Source organism: Pantherophis guttatus, chromosome 10 (assembly GCF_059756535.1).
Source record: "Pantherophis guttatus breed Tessera chromosome 10, ASM5975653v1, whole genome shotgun sequence".
Classification (NCBI taxonomy): domain Eukaryota; kingdom Metazoa; phylum Chordata; class Lepidosauria; order Squamata; family Colubridae; genus Pantherophis; species Pantherophis guttatus.
Genome location: NC_142072.1, coordinates 24,680,668 through 24,701,003, shown reverse-complemented (window position 1 = coordinate 24,701,003; position 20,336 = coordinate 24,680,668). Strand labels below are relative to the sequence as shown.

Below are 20,336 nucleotides of genomic sequence, written 5' to 3'. Positions count from 1 at the left end.
ATCCGGCAGCAATTTTTCCCTGTGGTTTGGCAATTCGGTAGCGATCATCGCCTGGGTATCATTACTTCCTGGTTTTAACCAGGAAGTAATGTTTTTTTTACCTTCTGCACATGCACAGAAGGTTTTGCACATGCGCAGGTGTGCACACGCATGTGACATGCACACACCTGCACTTTCGAACCAGTAAAGAAGGTAACTAGATTTCACCCCTGCTTTTTACCCCTAGGAAACAGAGAATAGCAAACCAAATGGCAAATTACTTCTGAAAAACTTAAATCAAGGAAACTGCAGGGACATGTCCAGGGAGATTCTGAGAATTAGAAATGATTGAATGGAAGGTGGGGAAATTGCTCTTATAGTACTGCTGACAATATTCCTTTTTCATGTTTATGTATTTGCTTGCCATTAGGGTGCCAAAGGGGAACGAGGCTATGTTGGACCCTCAGGCGAGAAAGGAGAATCGGTAAGTATCTGGAAGAGGGTTTAATCTTAAATGTCCTTTCCTGTAATTTTTTCAGAGCTCATCCTCAGAAATTGGGACGTTTGTGGCTAGGGAAAAAGATCCTTCCCCACCCCCCTTATAACCCTCCTCCCATTTTTGCAAAGCTCTCTCCTATCTTTACAGCTGCAAGTTTTATCCTCAAAGGCCTTTTAAAATATCATTGGTATACATTTCATTCTGTAGTAGCTATATCTGCATTTTTAAAAAGTGTTTTAATTTATTGCTTTAACTGTTTAGCATTGCTGTAAATCAGCCTGAAAGTAGGAATACGAAAGGGCAAGAAATGCATTAAGATTCATATGAAGTTAGGTAAATCTAAAATACCTTGGTGAGGTAGGCTGCCGTACTTTAAGGGCATTGCTAAACAAAGGGGTAGCCCTGGTTTTAGTGGCACATTTCTCAACAATGACACCTTGAAGATGTGTGGATTTCAACTGGCTGGGGAATTCTGGGAGTTGAAGTCCACGTATCTTCAGGCCGCCAAGATTGAGAAACACCATTTTAGCTGAAGCAGATTTCCTAGTTATCCCAGAATATCATCGGGCTCCAGCTACCAGCCCTGGACGACATCTTCAAATCTCACTGTTTGAGGAAGTTGCATAATATTCCCAGAGATTCTTCCCATCCTGCTTACAATCTTTTTGGACTGTTGCCTTCTGGCAGAAGATACAGAACAATTAAAACTCGGCCCACACGTTTTCCGCATAGTTTTTATCCCAGAGCTATAATTGCACTCAACAATGAAATAAAGGGCCACCATCAGTGAGCTGTTGGACAGCATTACTTGGTCTATTGTGTGGATGTTTGGGTGGTTTAGGGGTAGGGAATTGTGGTGGGTGGGAGTGTGTTTGGGGATTGTTATGTGTGTTGGACCTGGTCTTTAGGTGTTAAGGTGAATTTTGTTGTATGGGTATACTCTGTATACACGTACAATGACAATAAAGTTATTATCATTATTATCAAACAACATTCTGACCAAAAGCCTGCAATTCCATAAATTCTTGATGTATTCTCCTTTATCATTTCTGTGGATAAGGAATTTCATGACATGATAGCTGAATTCCAGTACTTGAAGGACTGTCACAGAGAAGAAGGAATTGACTTATTCTCCAAAGCAGGGGTCTCCAACCTTGGCAACTTTAAGACTTGTGGACTTCAAGTCCCAGAGTTCCTCAACCAGCAAAGCTGGCTGAAGAACTCTGGAAGTTGAAGTCCACAAGTCTTAAAGTTGCCAGGGTTGGAGACCTCTGCTTCAAGCACCTGGAGGCAGGACAAAGAAGCAATGGGTGGAAGATCATTAAAGAGAGATCCAGTCTAGAACTACGGAGAAATTTTCTGACAGTGAGAACAATTAATCAGTGGAATAGCTTGCCTCCTAAAATTGTGGGTGCTCCATTGCTGAAAGTTTTCAAAGATAGACTGGACAACCATCTGTCTGGAGCAGTATAAGATCTCCTGCCATGAGCAGGGTGTCGGACTAGAAGACCTCCAATGTCCCTTCCAGCCCTATGATTCTATGGTAGTCACTCTCTCTGAATCTAACAAACCAGGAAAGTTAACCTCAAATTCAATCCAAAATAAGTTATGGAGAAGAACAAAATTCACAGGCTGGCACCTTGCATGCCCATGTGTCCGCTTCCCAAAGAAAAGGAGAATAGTTCCTTCCAATTTACCCAGGAAAAGAAAAACAGATACATAAAGGAGCTAATTAACAGCATTTGCCATCCAGTCATTTCATCTGGACCACAATATGTGTGGGAAGAACTGAAAAGAAGGGAAGGTAGGGATTAGGTAGATCACCAAGAATCAAAAGAGCTGAGATCCACCACGGGCTCATTCTCTACTGAAATAGACTGATGGGTTGAGAGACCCAAGGGCTAGTTGTCTGAAAGTATTCTAGTTCCAAAGACCATCTTACTCAAATTGCTGTAGATTAACCTTTCCAAGCCTGACCCTTTTTAGGAATATTTCCCACCACATCCACCATCTCCTGCCAGCATGTAAGTCAGAGAAAAACAGACCTACAACAACTGACTATGGTTCTTCGGGTTTTTGTTTTTTTTTAAAGAACTTTCGAGGCTCCCCTGGCAGATTTTACAGATCAGTTTTGGAGCCTCTTGCATGTAAACAATTTTACGAGTATCTCAGTAAGGCATAACTATCTGTGGAATGTTCATTAATGATGACCCATAAATCCTATACCTACTCTCACGAATGATGTCAAGGCTCTCGTAATTTTTATTTATATATTAGATTAGATTTATTAAGTCTGCAATTTAGTAAATAAAAAAATAATAAACAGGTTTATGGAATTGTGTACTTGTTCTTTTTAAAACGGTCTTACTCTCTGACAATTTCTAGGAATGGCTACTGATGAAATGTCTCCTTTTGCTCTCCAGGGACCCCCTGGCATAGATGGACCTATAGGACCCATAGGACCCTCGGTAAGCTTACCAACTCACTTAATGTATGGCATGAAATGACTAATCAAATAGAGTAGAGTAGAGTAGAGTAGAGTAGAGTAGAATAGAATAGAATAGAATAGAATAGAATAGAATAGAATAGAATAGAATAGAATAGAATAGAATAGAATAGAATTTTTTATTGGCCAAGTGGGATTGGACACACCAGGAATTTGTCTTGGTGCATATGCTCTCAGAGTACATAAAAGAAAAGATAGGTTCATCAAGAATCATAAGGTACAACACTTAATGAAAGTCATACTCAATCAAATCATATTACGAAACAGTCAATATAAATCGTAAGGATACAAGCAACAAAGTTACAGTCATAGAGTCAGAAGTGGAAGGAGATGGGTGATAGGAATGATGAGAAGATTAATAGTAGTGCAGACTTAGTAAATAGTTTGACAGTGTTGAGGGAATTATTTGTTTGCTAATAATTGATGGAATCTTTGGTTGCAACCAAGGCATCCGGTTGGTAGAAATTCTGGGTGTTGCAGTGCAGGAGATCTTGAGGCCTGAGCTGCAGCAAGCCTTGCCTTTGGTAGCAAATGGTTTGATGGGAAGTTATTTATGTTTTGCAAACAACAGGTTTGATAGGTCTTGCCTTGAGAGGTTTCCAATCTAAAAACAGGCAGCAGTCAGAAAGGAAGGGACGGTATCAAAGGTTGGGTATCAGAGGTTGAGTAAACAGGGTAAGCTTTTGTGATCTCCTTAGATATATATATGCTTGTTAGCATGTTTGAGAATGCAGGAAGGGAATATATTTTGTGTACTTTGTATGTGATCTGGGTCATAGTTCTCACTAAGGAAGTGACCCTGACTCTGGAGTTCATCACACCACGATGGTGGCGAGGGCTCTGATTATTTGAACAGTTCTCTGGATTCAAAACTGCTCTACAAATGGAGAAGGAGCATGTCAGGGACAAAGGTTCCAGCTTTCATTCATTCATCATCTAAGCCTGCCAGACACTGTCTAACCAGCCCAGGGAGAACTTCAAGTCTGCAGTGCAACAACTCCAGGCAGAGAACACCAATGTTATTCTTTCATTGCATCAGGGTCCCAGAGGGGAACGGGGATTGCCAGGCAACTCAGGAGAAAAAGGAGACCAGGTAAGATATTCTGTGTTCTACTCTGGAAAAGTTTTTCAGTTTTATTTCTTATACACATAATAGAAAATGTACATTTTCTTATACATAATTAATCCTACATATACATGTTTTCCTTAAAGAAAGCATCACAGTAAGGCATTTTAATTACATTTGGAGTTGATCTTCTACCCTTTCTTCCATCATTTAGCCACAAATCTTCTTCTTCTCCTTTCTTTCCCTTCCCTCCCTCCTCTCCTCTCCTACTTTCTCTTCCCTCCTCTCCTACCTCATCCTACTTCCCCTTCCTTTTCCCCACTCCTCTCTTCTTTTCCCCCTACTCACCTTCTCTCCTACTCCTGTCCCCTACCCTTCCTTCCTCTCCTTTTCCCTTTCTTCCATTCCTCTCCCTCCCTCTCCTCTTCCTACCCTCTCCTCCTCTCTCCTTTCTATCTTCTTTGCTGTGGAATATTCTCCTTGTTTTGGTATCCGAGCTACTCCTGTATTCTAATAGTATATACTTTCTTTCAATTTCTTTTCAGATTTATTCTGTCAGTATTATCATCATAATCGTGCACTCATTCTTATGATCTTCTTTCTTTTCCCCCCTCCCATCCCCTTTTTTCATTTACTCTGGTGTCATCTGGGTTTCTATTTCTTTTTTATGCTCTCCCTCGTTTAGGAGTGTTCCACTCTGGAAGTGGCCACCACATGGAGCAATGTGCCCACAGGCTACCCCAGGAGAGAGGGAGGGTGCGCCTGTGCCTCGCTGCCTTGAGTGTTGTTTCCTCTAGCCCAGTGATGGTTAACCTTTTTGGTGCCGAGTGCCCAAATCGCGTGCAGGCGTGTGTGAATGCACGCACCTGTGCCCAAAACCCCTAAATGCAATGTGAGCGGCCCCCCACGCATGCACCCTACCCCATGCATGCGCCCCACTCCCATGCATATGCGTGTGTCCCCCATACACATGTGCCCCAGCCCCCACCCCACCCCGTTTTGGCTTCCAGGTTGGTGCAAGAGGCTTGCGCCTAGAAAGCCTCCTGCACCAACCTGGAAGCCAAAATGGGGCTTCGGGGCACTGCGTGAGGTCGCCCCTTGCCCTATTTTGGGCCTGGAAAGTCTCCTGCACCAACCTGCACCCCCCCCCCCGCATGCGTGACAGAGACCGAAAGACCAGCTGGTCGGCGGGAGGCGCACACGCATGCATGTTGGAGCTGGGCTGGGGCAACAGCTGGTGTGCCCTCAGAGAGGGTTCTGCATGCCACCTGTGGCACACGTGCCACAAGTTTGCCATCACAGCTCTAGCCTCTGCTAGAGGCTTGATCTGGAGTGCTAGCAGGACAGAGATGGGTTTCAGCAGGTTCTGACCAATTCTGGAGAACCGGTAGCAGAAATTTTGAGTAGTTCGGAGAACCAGTAAATGCCACCTCTGACTGGCCCCACTCCCATCTATTCTCTGCCTCCCAAGTCCCAGCTGATTGGGAGGAAATGGGGATTTTGCAGTAACCTTCCCCTGGAGTGGGGAGGAAATGGGGATTTTGCAGTAACCTTCCCCTGCCACACCCACCAAGCCACGCCCACAGAACCAGTAGTAACAAATTTTACATTTCATCACTGACTCAGGGACACTGTCATAAATATGAGTCAGGCATCTGAGGTATGATCACGTGACTTTGGGGATGCTGCAATGCTTCTAAGGTGTGAAAAATGGTCATCAGCCCACTTTTTTCAGTGCCGTTGTAACTTGGAACAGTCACTCAAAGAATCATTGCAAGTCAAGGACTACCTGCACTTGTGGACACCTCTGAGTCTTAGTTTGCCTCATCTTCTTGCAAAAAAGCAACGATTCTGGGTAACTAATGTAGAAGATAAAACCAAAAATATGTCTTTTTAAAAAAAAAAAATTATTTCTTATACAAATAATGTAAACGTACATTCTGTTATACGTAATTAATCATACCTATACATATTTTCTTAAAGAGAACATACAAATAAGACATTTTTATTGCATTCGGGGTTGCTCTTCTTTTCCCTCATTTCACAACAAACCTTCTCCTTCTTTTCCCTTCCCTCCCTCCTCTCCTACTTTCTTCCTCCTCCTCTCCTTCCTCTTTCCTACTTCCCCTTCCTTTCCCCGACTCCTCCCCTCTTTTCTCCCCTTCTCTCCTTCTCTTTTACTTCTCTCCCCTGTCCTTTCTTTCCCTCCTTTCCCCTTTCTTCCCTTCCTCTCACTCAAGAAATATGTCTTGTGGTTCCCCTTGTGACATTCTCACAAAATCTCCTGGCAAAACTCACCACTCTAATGAGCTCCGTTGGCTGTTGATCTCTTGTACTACTTTGGATTGGGTACCATTTCTGTCTCAACCTTCCCCATCAAGCTTAGGGTCCTGACCCCCAAAACCTCCTGGGGCAGCATCCATCAACTGATCAACTAAGCCACAGTAGTAAGGATTGGAATCTATGCTCGGTCATTCCTGGTCCTTTCAGGGACCTCTCCTTTCGACCAGCATGGCTCTTATTTTTCATCAAAAGATGGGAAAACCTGATTTTTAAAAAGTGCCGATGGGGCACAGGAGATCCTCTTTCCGTCATGTGCATCTTTCCAGCTTGGCAGCTTAGATGCTTAAACCCATCCATCCAAGAACTGACCAGGCTCAAAAACTCCATAGAAGGTTTTTGTAACTTCAAATTCCTTGTCCTAAGCGCAGTGGTGAAATCCATTTTTTTTTTACTACTGGTTCTGTGGGCGTGGCTTGGGAGGCATGGTGTGGCTTGGTGGGCGGTGGCAGGGGAAGGATACTGTAAAATCTCCTTTCCCACCCCACTCTGGGGCCAGCCATAGGTGGTATTTGCCAGTTCTCTGAACTATTCAAAATTTCTGCTACCGATTCTCCGAACTGCTCAAAATTTCTGCTACCAGTTCTCCAGAACCCGTCAGAACCTGTTGGATTTCACCACTGCCTAAGCATCACTGAGCAACATCCAAAAGTTTTCCTTGGTAACGGAGAGAGGAGGGGAGGGGAGGGGAGGAAGGGAAGGGAAGGGGGAAGTAAGGAAGTCCTTTAAGAGTTTGATGCCACCTGAGTAAATAACACAGAAATACAGTAGTTATTTGTCCTTGCCTCCTTCTGAGAGCTTTTTTCCTCTTCCCAGTTTCCTCTTCCCATCTGCCCTGAGATTTCTCTGTGGTCTCCCATCCAAAATGCCAATCTGGTTTTACTCGCCTTAGCTTTTCCAGATCAGCACAGCTTGCATCAGGAGGGCTATTTGGCCTATTTATCTTGAGCATTGCTGGATATTAATCTACATTTATTTTATTCACAGGGTTTTCAAGGCCAGCCCGGTTTTCCAGGGGCACCGGTAAGTTTGGTACATCCCAAAATATTTTGTCCTGGAGTGTCGGGTCTCCTTAGACAATCACACTTATAAAATGTCGGTGAGTTGAAACAGTGCATGGCCATAAGTAAAGAGTTACAGAGCCTCTTCCAATAGATCCCAATGACATTATTTAAGATTCTCTCTTTTTAAAAAAAAAAAAATTATTGATTAAAAATATACAAACAAACATAAATACATTAAAACAACATACAAAACAAACAAACAACGATTCAGTCTTACGACTGACTCTTAAAGCTATCACATCGGTGGGTTATTTTTCTCATCTTTCTCTATGCATATCTATATTTACATATTTACATATTTATATATAAAACATTATAGTCCGCTCTTTGTTTAGTTCTTTACATTTCCTATTTAGGTATTCAAAGTTTTTTTTTTTATTAAAAAGTTTTTTAAAAATTTACAAATGTTTTCCCATCCCACCTCCCCCTTCCCTCCCCAACCCTCCCCCCCTGACTTCCCAGAGCAAAATAAAGGGTATAGCATTTAACAATCATATACTAACATATGCTAACTATCTATAGACTCGTATCTCCCTCTTGTACTTTTAACTCCCCTTTTACATGACTAAATTTAAATATTTTCTAAAATCTCTTTATTATCAAAGTTATTTTTATGTTGTTCTCTTTTCCTCCAGCCAGCTATACCATCTTTGCCACACTAAATAGTAATCAGTATCATCTTTCTCTTGTAGTTCCTTTGTAAGCCTATCCATTTCTGAGCATTCTGTAATTTTTGCGATTATTTTGTTTTCTGTCGGTAATTGCTCAGATTTCCAATTTTGGGCAAAGACTCCCCCCAAAAGAAATCTGTTTAAGAAGAAAAGCAATACTAATGTGAGAAAAAGAAATGTACTAATAGAAGAGAATATCTATAACACAGAGTTGAACTTTGAACTCCTTGGTGCTCTCTGGGCTTGGCTGTTTTCTTTCATGACCCAACTAGGTAACATCATCAGAGCACTGACAATTTTTTAAAATCATTTGTCTGAAATGGGTTTAGAGTTTTCTGCTCAAGCAGAGGGTTGGACTAGAAGACCTCAAAGGTCTTTTCCAACTCTGTTATTTTGTTATTCTGTGGGTAATGAAGCATCTTCAAGAAAACAACTAAGCTCAAAAAACAAATGTCCCATCCTTTCTCTGGCAGTACAGAAATGGAAAAGATAGACTAAAAAAAAAACTAACTTTCCACAAGCTTCCAATCACCTTTCTCCAATCTGATGCCATCCAGATATGGTTTGGACCAGATGGGATGGAAATTGGTAATCCAGCATAGCTGGAGGACATCAGCATGAGAAATTCTGCTTAAAGCGAACTAACTTCATCAGATCTTCACAGAACCACACAACTTTCTGCCCATGTTTTTTTTTTAATTTGATTTATATGCCGCCCTTCTCCGGAGATTCAGGGCGGCTTACAATGCGTTAAGCAATAGCCTTCATACTTTTGTACATTTTTACAAAGTCAGCTTATTGCCCCCACAAACTGGGTCCTCAATTTACCTACCTTAGAAAGGATGGAAGGCTCTGGAAGGAATGTTCTGACCAAGGCTTCCTTATCCCCCTTGGAACGCTGCCAGAGAACTAATTGCCAAATGCAGGGCAAGGCCAAACTTGGCACAGAGTCAAACAGAACTTTTCAAAGCTTGAAACAACTAAATGAACTAATTGCTTCCTACAAAAGCTCACGTCCCGTTTGCTCCTCTTTTATGTCTTATGGGAGGGGCCAATCATCTCCAAGCCTTACTCCCAAGTCGACCCTGTTTTCTTAATTGTTCTTGTCTTCTGGCAGCTCTGCGCATGCACATACTGGGAACAGGCTCCCGCTGTTCTTCTGCCTCACTGATGTCAGACTCTGGAGGCTCCGGAGACTCCGGAGGCAGCACATAACTATCAGATGGCCTTGGCCCCCTGTCTGCCTCCGATGCAGAGCCCTCGTCCAAGCTTTCCCCAGACCCCAGGACTGGCCCAAGTTCCTCCCCAACCTCCTCACTGTCTGACTCTGCTGCCAGCTCTGCTGGCCACAACAGCTCAGTTTTCTCACTTCCTGACTGCTACTTGGGGTGGAAAATCTCAGTTGAGGCCTCCCCTTGGCCCAGTAGGACAAACTATTGACTCATCTTCCATTCAGAGATCAGCATGGGCATCCTTTTCACAACAGTGCATAGCCTCACATCAAAATCTCATTACACCATGAAGCACCTGAACCGACTGAAATCTCAGAAGCTCCAAAGTCAGATAATGAGTAAAATTAGTGGGGAGTTTTGGTTTTTGCAGAGCTTCTGTCCCTTCTCTATGATAGGCTATAGTAATGTATAATAGCCTAATTCAGGTAATTTAGACTTATTGCAGAATTGCTGCTTTGTCCTACTACAAGATTCCACATTAGACTGAATAGATTTTTTCTCACTAATGTAGCATATTTAGTGTTCTGAAGTCATTGCTGGTGTCATTTTTAGGGTCCTCCAGGTTTTCCAGGAAAAGCAGGACCTCCTGGACCTCAAGGACCCCCAGCTGAAAAGGTGAGTGACCAAAGTCAAATCTCGAGGGGAGGGAAGATAAACGAAGGAAGGACCCATTTTGCAAGAAGCAGGAAGGATGTAAACATTCCTGCCCACCCAATTTCAATGGGAGCAAAATTGCACCAGCCAATGAAACACCCTTTTTCTTGGCATTCTACTTCACACAAAGAAGCTGTTTGAGAAAGATGCATCAGGAAGATTACATATATTAAGGGATAGTGGAGCTGAAATGATACGGTAGTACTTCTGTATAAAAGCATGGCTGCAGTATGTTTCTAAAAATATATTAGGGAAAGTCTCATACAAAACCATACACATAAGGTACAAGCAATTCTCTTACAATTCTCTTACAATTGATTTTCTTGGAGTTTGTTTGTTTTTTTCAGCTGTAAAAATATTGACAGAGGGAAAGAATGCATGGAAATCCGTGTGGTTAACCCAGGAGTCTGCAACCTTAAATACTCAAAGAGCCATTTGGACCCGTTTCCCACAGAAAACACCGGGAGCCACAACACCCTTCCCGGGCCTGACTATTTCTTGAGCGGCCACAAAACTAGCCTATGTAGTTGAATTAAACATTCTGTTTTCTTCTGAAACTTTTCTTTTCTTGGATTTATCCATGATTGGCCTACCGGGAGTTGAAAAGCTGAATAAATTGCGTGCTCATGGGGTCACACTTTGGCGGTTGTGACGCATATTTTGAATGACAGGGAGCCGTAGCAGAGGGGTGAAAGAGCCACATGCAGCTCCAGAGCCACAGGTTGCTGACTCCTGGGTTAACCCAACTGTAGACTTTGTGCTGTTATAAACTGTTGGGGAAAAGGAATTCTCCTGGCTCCCGGGCTTGGAGAAGTGGGGTGGGTCATGGCTTCCAATCTGGAAGGACAACCCCAACAGAAACAAAACATGAAGGTCAATTTCTCTGCTGGCTTTGAAATTTTATACCAATAGCCGAACTGTTATGAAAGCAGCTACAGAAGCAGCATGGCTTCCTCCTTCCTCCTTCATCCCTTCCTTCCTTCTTGTGCACTTATCTGAAGGCAAAATTGGGATAATGACAGCATTGGCTCTGTGTTTCCCTTCCCCTTCCTCTGTCTCTGCAAGAGCAGCACTCCAGATGAAGGTCCATGTGGGAAACCCTCTTTTGTTCATGAGATTCTCCTGGAGCTTATATATATTATATATTACATGTGCAGCAGCAGCTAAAAAAGCCAACACAATCCTAAATTGCATTAACAGAGGAATACAATCAAGGTCAAGTGAGGTACTAATATCACTCTATAAAGCCTTAGTAAGACCACACCTAGAATACTGCATCCAGTTTTGGTCACCACACTATAAAAAAGATGTTGAGACTCTAGAAAAAGTGCAGAGGAGAGCAACCAGGAGGATTAGGGGACTGGAGACTAAAACATACGAAGAACGGTTACAGGAACTGGGCACGGCTAGTCTAATGAAGAGAAGGACCAGGGGAGACATGATAGCTGTCTTTCAATACTTGAGGGGCTGCCACAGAGAGGAGGGGGTCAAGCTATTTTCCAAAGCACCTGAAGTCCAGACAAGGAATAATGGATGGAAACTGACTAAGGAGAGATTCAACCTAGAAATGAGGAGGAACTTTCTGACAGTGAGAACAATCAACCCATGGAACAGAAGTTGCCTTCAGAAGTTGTGGGAGCTTCACCACTTGAGACTTTCAAGAAAAGATTGGACTGCCATTTGTCAGAAATGATGTAGGATCTCCTGTTTGAGCAGGGGGTTGGGCTAGATGACCTATAATGTCCCTTCCAACTCTGTTAATCTGTTAACTTCCCAAACTCTGCATCTAAAATGCTGCTCTTGCAGTCCTTTAATATTACCTAGAGCTGAACAGAAGAAGCAATGAAGTGATTTTGCCTCCACTAGTTCAGGTAATCCTCAACATGCAACCATTCAAAGTTTCAGTGGCACTGACTGAAAACAAGTGACTTATGACCAGTTCTCATACTTACAACCATCACAGCATCCCCACGGACATTTGATTAAAATTCAGGTGCTTGGCCACTGATATGTATCTTATGAAGGTTGTAGTGTCCCAGGATTGTTTGATTTCCCCATTTGTGACCTTCCCATCTGGCGAAGTCAATGGGGAAAACCAGATTCCCTTAATGACTGGTTGATTCAGTTAGCTGCAGTGATTCTCTTAACAACCATGGCAAAAAAAAAAGGGTGTGATTTGCTTAATAACCACTTTGCTTAGGAGTGGAAATTCTGGTCCCAATTCTGGTCATAAGTCGAGGACTGCCTGTGCTGCCTTCCCATTAGGTACAGGAACCAAGAGACACAGCTGTGAGAGCAGTGGTGAAATCCAAATTTCTTTACTACCGGTTATGTGGGCGTGATGTGGCTTGGTGGGCATGGCAGGGGACAGATACTGCAAAATCCCCATTCCCACCCCACTCCTGAGGGAAGGATATTGCAAAATCCCCATTCCCACCCCATTCTGGGGCCAGCCAGAGGTGGTATTTGCCGGTTCTCCCAACTACTCAAAATTTCCGCTACCGGTTCTCCAGAACCTATCAGAACCTGCTGGATTTCACCCCTGCATGAGAGATTTAAGGGCAGAAGAGTAAAAAGGCATGGATTGTCTCATCCACTCACATTCTCTATCTTTTATGCAAGCAGTTTGAGGGAAATGAAGGCTCTTTTCCCCCCAAAGCTACAAATTCACATATTACTACTTCAGCTTGCTGGCTCTCTGTCCAAGAAGACCATGGATGAAGGGGGAAGCAACCTCCAGAAGAGCAAGGAGGGGGGAGAACTGGGGTCTTTTGCTCCAAGGAGGAGGTTCCACAGGGATTCATAGTAGTAGACACATACTATTAAAGGCAGAGAGTTTTATCTTTTCATTACGGGTCATGGGAACTCTTTCTGCAGATAAAAGGCTGGATGGAGAAGGCATTGGCAGCATGGATCTGAAAAGAATCCTTTGAGGATGCCAAGGGAAAAATAGCTGCTGGGTTGATTAGGAGAAGTGATGGGGGGGGTGGGGGGGGGTGTCTGCCAATTGCTGGCTTTTACTGACATCTGCTGCTTTTTCTCAGGACTGCAGCCTGGAGATTTTGCTTGGCTCTTGGGAAATAGGAAGAGGTATTTTGAAGGGACGCGGTGGCTCAGTGGCTAAGACGCTGAACTTGTCAATCGAAAGATTGGCAGTTCAGTGGTTCGAATCCCTAGTGTCGCGTAGCGGGGTGAGCTCCCGTTACTTGTCCCAGCTTCTGCCAACGTAGCAGTTCGAAAACACGTAAAAAATGCAAGTAGAAAAATAGGGACCACCTTTGATGGGAAGGTAACAGCGTTCCGTCCGCCTTTGGCGTTGAGTCATGCCGGCCACATGACCACGGAGACATCTTCAGACAGTGCTGGCTCCTTGGCTTTGAAACGGAGTTGAGCACCGCCCCCTAGAGTCGGGAACGACTAGCACAGATGTGCAAGGGGAACCTTTACCTTTTAAACCTGGAGCCTAATTTAAGAAGGATTGTCTATGGAGATTTTCAATCATTCAGCTCATAGTTGTCCTCGAGGTGCTTTTTTTTTTTTCCAGAAGGCAGCTGGATTTTCTTTGGGTTTTTTTCCCTTTGAAAACGTTTCCGATTCTCATCCAAGAAACTTCTTCTTGGATGAGAATCCAAGAAGTTCTGTTAGAACTGAAAAGGCTTCTTGAATGAGAAGTGAAATGTTTTCAAGGGGGAAAAAAAACATAAGGAAGTCCAGCTGTCTTTTGAAAAAAGCCCCTTTGGGACTTTTTTGGATTGTACATTGTGGGGTTCAAATGGGACCCCTCACTCTGGAGGACTAGCAAAACATAATTTTAACTTCTCCCCGAAGCAGAACAACTTTCTGTCACGCAGGGAGTGGGACATTTTCCAGTAAAGGAAGCCAACTTGTAAGCTGCCTAGAGGAGATGGGCAGCATAAAAATTTAATACAGGTAGTCCTCGACTTATGACCACAATTGAGCCCAACGTTTCTGTTGTTAAGTGAGACATTTGTTAAGTGAGTTTTGCCCCCATTTTATGACCTTTCTTGCCACAGCTGTTAAGTGAATCACTGAAGTTGTTAAGGTAGTAACCCGGCTGTTAAGTGAATCTGGCTTCCTCACTGACTTTACTTGTCAGAAGGTCGTAAAAGGAGATCCCATGACCTTGGGAGACTGCCACGGTCATAAGTATGAACCAGTGGCCGAGCATCTGAATTTTGATCATGTGATCATGGGGATGCTACAAAGGTTGTAAGTATGAATAACGGTCACCAGTCACTTTTTTCAGTGCTGTTGTAAGTTTGAGTGGTCACTGTTGTAAGTCGAGGACTGCCTGTAAATATAATGGAAAGGAAGATGCATGGGAATCTAATCGCATTTCTCCCCAGCCCAGTCTCTGTCCCCTCCTTGGCTTCTCCTCCTTTGCTCTTCTTCCCCATGGCAACCAACAGCAGCTGAATCATTGAAAGGGGTTTTTTCTTCTCTACTTTCTGCAGGGCAGTGAAGGGATGCGTGGGGCTCCTGGCATGGCTGGTTCCCCCGGACCTCCAGGACAACCTGGACTACAAGTAAGTAGGCTGGAAACACGATGGTCTAAATCAGAGTTTCTCCACCTTTCCAGCTTTGCAGACTCGCGGGGGGTGGAGAGTGTTGTGATCTAGGCTCACTTAGTCATTACAAGACACAATTAGTCCCAAACAAAACTATTTTATTATAACAGCTGAGAATTACTTCATTCCCAGCTTAGTCCAAATTAATTCCAAAACAAAGTCCTTCAGAAAAAGTCCTTCGGGCTTATCACAAACCTTTATCTTCTTTGGCACCCTGCCAAAAGCCTTTCTTGGCAAAGCCCCACGAAGTTCAAAAACAAGAGACGCCGACTGGAAACAGATTTAGCAACGTTGCTTTCCTGCAAAGGGCCCGCATGCCTTTGCTCCTCTTTTAAGCCTTATGGGAGGGGCCAATCATCTCCTGGCCTTACTCCTGAGTCGTCCCTTTTCCTTTAGCTGCTCTTGCCTTTTGGCAACTCTGTGCATGCATGCACTAGGAACAGGCTCCTCCTGTTCCTCTGCCTCTCTGATGTCTGACTCTGGAGGCTCCGGAGTCCACGCATAATTCCCAGATGGCCCTGGCCCCATCTCTGCCTCCGACTCAGAGCCCTCGTCCGGGCCTTCCCCAGACTCCAGGATGGCCCATGGTCTTCCCCAGCCTCCTTACTGTCCGACTACGCTGCCAGCTCTGCAAGCTGCTGGTGGACCACAACAGAGGGGAAGGGGAAAGGAGATGGTTCCATGTAAACAGCTGGTAATCGTGCACACGCACTGGTCCATTTGTGTGAGCGGCATGCATGCGTGACCTCCACTCGTGCTAGTGGAGCACGTATGCACGCGCTCCCCCACTGCATGCAAGTGGGGATGCGTGTGCGCTCACCTGCCATTTCCACAGCCCAGTTGCAAAGAGCTGACAGCCCATTAGTGGGCTGTGGCCCAGAGGTTGGGAACCCCTGGTCTAAATCACCCTATAATGAAGGTGAGAAGACAGCTGGTTTCAGCATGGTGTGAAAACATGGTGTGTTTTCCTGTTTCCTTCCCTAAGAAGTCCCTTTCATAAGCTGAAACCAGCTCAGCCCATCCTGCTCTTACACTACCAAATTTAACTCAAATTTTCTGTATCTCCTCATCGCCCATCCTAAAACAAGGAAACTGTTTTAGTTGGAATTTAAAAGATTTAAACGTTCCATCCAGTGGTGAAATGTAAAATTTGTTACTACCGGTTCTGTAGGCGTGGCTTGGGGTAGGGGGGTAATGTGACGGGGGGGCATGGCCAACTTTTTTTTTTTTACTTTTAAAAGCACTTTTAAAAGCATTTTTAAAAAATGCTTTTAAAAGGCTCTGACGATCCCAGCTGAGTTGTCTGATCGTCAAAGGCTTTTTTTTTCTTTTACAAGCATTTTTTTTTTTTTTTTTTGCTTTTAAAAGAAAAAAAAAGCCTCTGACGATCAGGCAACTCAGCTGGGATTGTCAGAGCCTTTTAAAAGCATTTTTTCTACAACCTCGAAGGTTGCAGAAAAAATGTTTTTAAAAGGCTCTGACAATCCCAGCTGAGCCGCGCGATTATCAGAGGCTTGATTTTGTTTCTTTTAAAAGCATTTTTTCTTCAGCTTAAAAAAAAATGCTTTTAAATTTTTTTTAAAAAAGCCTCTGATGATCGCATGGCTCAGCTGGGCATGGGGGGCAGGCAGGGATTTTTGCTACCGGTTCTCCGAACCACCCGCCGTCATCGCTACCGGATCAGGCAATCTGGTCCAAACTGGGAGCATTTCACCCCTGCTTCCATCCCCTTGGGCACCTGGTGTGGGCAAAGACTGGGAAATAAGGAGTAAGAAGAAGATGCTTTATTATTTTTATAACAGAAATTATGGTTGCTATCCTTCTGTAAAATATTTATTATGTGCGCCGTGTATTCAAGAAGTCCTGCTTCCTAAGTGGCTCAGTGGCTAAGACGTTGAGCTTGTCGATCAGAAACGTCGAGGGTTCGAATCCCTCCTATAGGTCTTCTGCGTGAGCAAGGGGTTGGACTAGATGACCTCTAACATCCCTTCGAACTCTGTTACTGTTACTTCCCCAGATGTACTTGTGTACCAAGAGCACGAGAGTCATAGAGGGATAATGGGACCTAAATGTCGGGAAGTTCTTGTTTCAAGATATCAATCCCCTTGCAAGATTGCCATAGATAAAGATTAGAAAGGAGTCTGTTAACCCCTTTTTTTTTTCAAATGAACCAATTTTATGAGAAGGCTTAGAAAAGGGCACTTGTTTAAATTAGATCTCACTAAAAGCCATGGCTTACACAGCCATCCATTAGGTCCTTTAGCCGCGATCTGCACAAGCAGCAAATGACAGCGTAACAAACAGAACATTACGTAGATTTGCTTGACAATATTCACTTTCCATTTAGCTTCAGAGGCAGCAATTTTCAGATGTGGGTTTCCACTTCTAACTGTAGTGCGCTACTTCCCCCATTACGCAGCCTCCAATTTAGCATCAAGGATATTTTGCAAGTCTACATCCAAGCCTAATTTCTGATTCTGTAGGGCCATCAATTACAAACTATGCTTGATCATCATTCCAGATCATTACAGTGAGCCATCATCGTGTGGCTCATTTATTTTCATCTTAACAACTATGGTTAAAATGTTCTGGCTTAAAGAGATCCATCCATAAACCAAACTTCAGCACATTAAGCTCTCTTAATACGTACAGTGCATTAAATAAACATAAAGCATTGACCGATGCACTTGGATTTTTTTTTCTTTCTCTAGGCAGTTCAAAGAAAGAATGCCCATGTAATCTATGTTTATTTTTAGGGTCCACCTGGCCTGGAGGGACAAGATGGAAAAGATGGAAAACCAGGGTCCCGGGTAAGAATGTGTGTCCCAGTAGCAGAGAGAGAGATACGGGAGGGGGGGAGGGGAGATACAAAACGGAAAGAAGACCACCCAGAAACATTGTTTAAAAAAGAGGATATATTTATATGTTGTATGTTATGTGTTTGTCATATTGTGTTATAATAAAATATTTAAAAAAAAATTAAAAAAACAAATGTGGCAAGGAAAGTCGTAAAACAGGGCAAAACTCACTTAACAAATTTCTCACTTAGCAACATAAATTTTGGTCTCGATTGTGGTCGTTAATCCAGGATTATCTGTAATAGCAAGGTGGTGGTTATATGCAGTGGTGGGATTCAAATAATTTAACAGCCAGTTCTCTACCCTAATGACCAGCTGGATAGGCGTGGCTCGGTGGTCATGTGACTGTGTGGGTGTGGCCAACTCAACGTCACTCACGTCGATGGGCGCTTCACCTTAGCTGTTACAATGTAATAAGGGTTAAGCAGAGAGGCAGTTTCTGTAAGCAGGGCAATAAAGATTAGGCTAGAAACAACACCAGAATGTTTCCTTCCTGTCTTCCTTACAGGAGTAGCCCTGTAAAGTGGGAAAAAACAAAATAAGATTTCTTCCAACAACCAGTTCTCCGAACTGCTTAGAAAGTTAACAACTGGTTCTACCAAATAGGTGCGAATTGGCTGAATCCCACCACTGGTTATATGCCTCCTAGGAAAAGAGAGTGGACCATTTATATCTGGATGGGAAGTGGGGGCAGAAGACAGATTTAGTATGCTGAAGATTTGGCATGTTGCAGTTCTCTTTCTTTAAGTAGCATTAACTCTTGGCTTCTTCTAGGGTGACTCAGGACCTCCAGGACCTCCAGGAATGATGGGACCACCAGTAAGTTGTTGGCTATCCAAGATTCTACTAGTCATCTACTAGTCATTGGGAAAGAGGGAAAGAAAGATTTCTTTCTTCCATTGATCACTTAGTTTCTCAGGAGATCTGATGGTGCCAATTTTTCATCAGCTAAATCAGGGGTGTCAAACTCGCCAGCCGTAGGCCAGATGCATCACACACTGGCCACCCCCACCTCCATGGGTGAAAAGGCAAAAGAGGGGGGGAGTTGCAAAGTAGTCCAGAAGCTAAAGACTATTGGATTAAAATTAAGACTTGGTTGGAGGAAATGATACATCAACGTATCGAATTTAAACCAGAGCTGTTCCTATTGGGTATCCTACCTGAAAAAATTAGCAAGGAAAATGTTTATTTGATAATACATGTAATAACAGCTGCAAGGATTGTCTATGCACAAAATTGGAAAGCGGAGAAAATATCTTTGGAAGAAGAAGTAATTAAAAAAATGTTAGATTGTGCAGAAATGAATAGATTAACTTTGATGATTAAAGATAGAGAAGACTCAAAATATTTTAAAATATGGAATGATTTTTTTATTATTGGTTGGAGAAGAGATATAAATGATTAATTATATAAATATGTATCAATATGTGATGAGTAGAAATTAGTGATGAATTGATATTATGGACTGGATAAGGATCAAGATAGAAGAAATGACAACTATACAGAAGAAGAAAGAACTTTGGAAGATAACACCGAGATGTCACAGGGAGGAGAAAACTGATGTATTAAATGTTTGTTTGTTTAAAAAAAAAATTAAAAAAAAGAAAAGAAAGAAAAGTTGCAATACGTCACATGACAACAACATGACACCGTGAGTTTGACACCCCTGAGCTAGATGATGCCCTTTTAGCATCGTCTTGACATGCAGATGTTTACCAACTGTTACCAACTGTAATGATTGTTGCCAGGTACTAAATCAAGCCAGGTTCTTTTGTGGGGAAGTAGATTTCTGGTCGGTTGGCAGCCCTGAAGCTTCAGTGCTCAGGGCCTGCTGATTTTGATCTAGTAGCCAAGTTTATAGCCTCTCCATTATTGTTGTCTTTTTTCTTCTCTCTAGGGATTCAAAGGGAAAACGGGTCATCCTGGCCTGCCAGGACAGAAGGTTAGCCCTGCCATTGATTGCAAGATCAAAATGTGATACATGTTCCTTCTCATTTATTCAACCTCATGTCAAATTGGTCAAATATATTGTCTAGGGGATGGATGGTTTTTCCTTGCCTGCAAATTGGAAAGGCCAAAGTAGAGTGAGTCTGAATGCTGAAAACTGCAATTCTCACTGATATAGACCACTGGTTGTTAATGAGCTCCTTAGGAACAAATATGCATTTGTTTGGTTAACCGTATTATAACCTAACACGACTCTTCACAGTTTATGATAAACAACAATCAAGTTAACTAGAAATGTTAAAAAAACAATGCTCGCCGTTAAACTCAACAACTTTTTTTTTTAAGTGCTTGGTCTTAAAAGCTTTTAAATAAGACTTGCCATAATTTTATTTTATTTATTGATTTGATTTGAATTTTATACCGCCCTTCTCCAGCAGGACTCAGGGCGGTGAACAGCCAAGGTAAAAACATAGCATACAAAATTTAAAACAATTTAAAAAGATATTAAATAATTTCGGCCCACAATTTAAAAACACCCCAATAAAATCAATTACGAATTAAAACCGAAAGATGGGATCAAGCCAGCCCGGCTAGATGAAATAAGTGAGTTTTAAGGGCCCGACGAAAAGTCCGGAGATCTGGGATCGTGCGTATCTCTGGGAGTAGGTCATTCCAAAGGGCGAGTGCCGCGACAGAGAAGGCTCTCCCCCTGGGGGTCGCCAGCCGACATTGTCTGGCCGACGACACCCTGAGGAGGCCCTCTCTGTGCGAGCATACTGGCCGGTGGGAGGCTATTGGCAGCAGAAGGCGGTCTCGTAGATACTCAGGCCCTAAGCCATGGAGTGAATGCAACAGAAAATACATCCCCCAAAACTGGGTGACCACAAAGAAAAGTCTAGTAGACCCTGAATCATAGAGCAAGAGGAACTTT

General features: G+C 43.1%; 1 protein-coding gene across 8 annotated transcripts in view; it reads left to right on the top strand.

The window, feature by feature from the left end:
* COL16A1 (collagen type XVI alpha 1 chain) overlaps positions 1-20,336 on the top strand; it is a 292,947-nt gene that overhangs the window by 254,576 nt on the left and 18,035 nt on the right. For all 8 annotated transcript variants that reach the window (XM_087876808.1, XM_087876807.1, XM_087876811.1 and 5 more), the window contains 9 exons: positions 410-463; positions 2,902-2,946; positions 4,024-4,077; positions 7,378-7,413; positions 9,910-9,972; positions 14,487-14,558; positions 17,357-17,410; positions 18,233-18,277; positions 19,356-19,400. In XM_087876808.1, the coding sequence (XP_087732934.1) occupies positions 410-463; positions 2,902-2,946; positions 4,024-4,077; positions 7,378-7,413; positions 9,910-9,972; positions 14,487-14,558; positions 17,357-17,410; positions 18,233-18,277; positions 19,356-19,400 (468 nt within the window). The remainder of the gene's footprint in view (positions 1-409; positions 464-2,901; positions 2,947-4,023; positions 4,078-7,377; positions 7,414-9,909; positions 9,973-14,486; positions 14,559-17,356; positions 17,411-18,232; positions 18,278-19,355; positions 19,401-20,336) is intronic.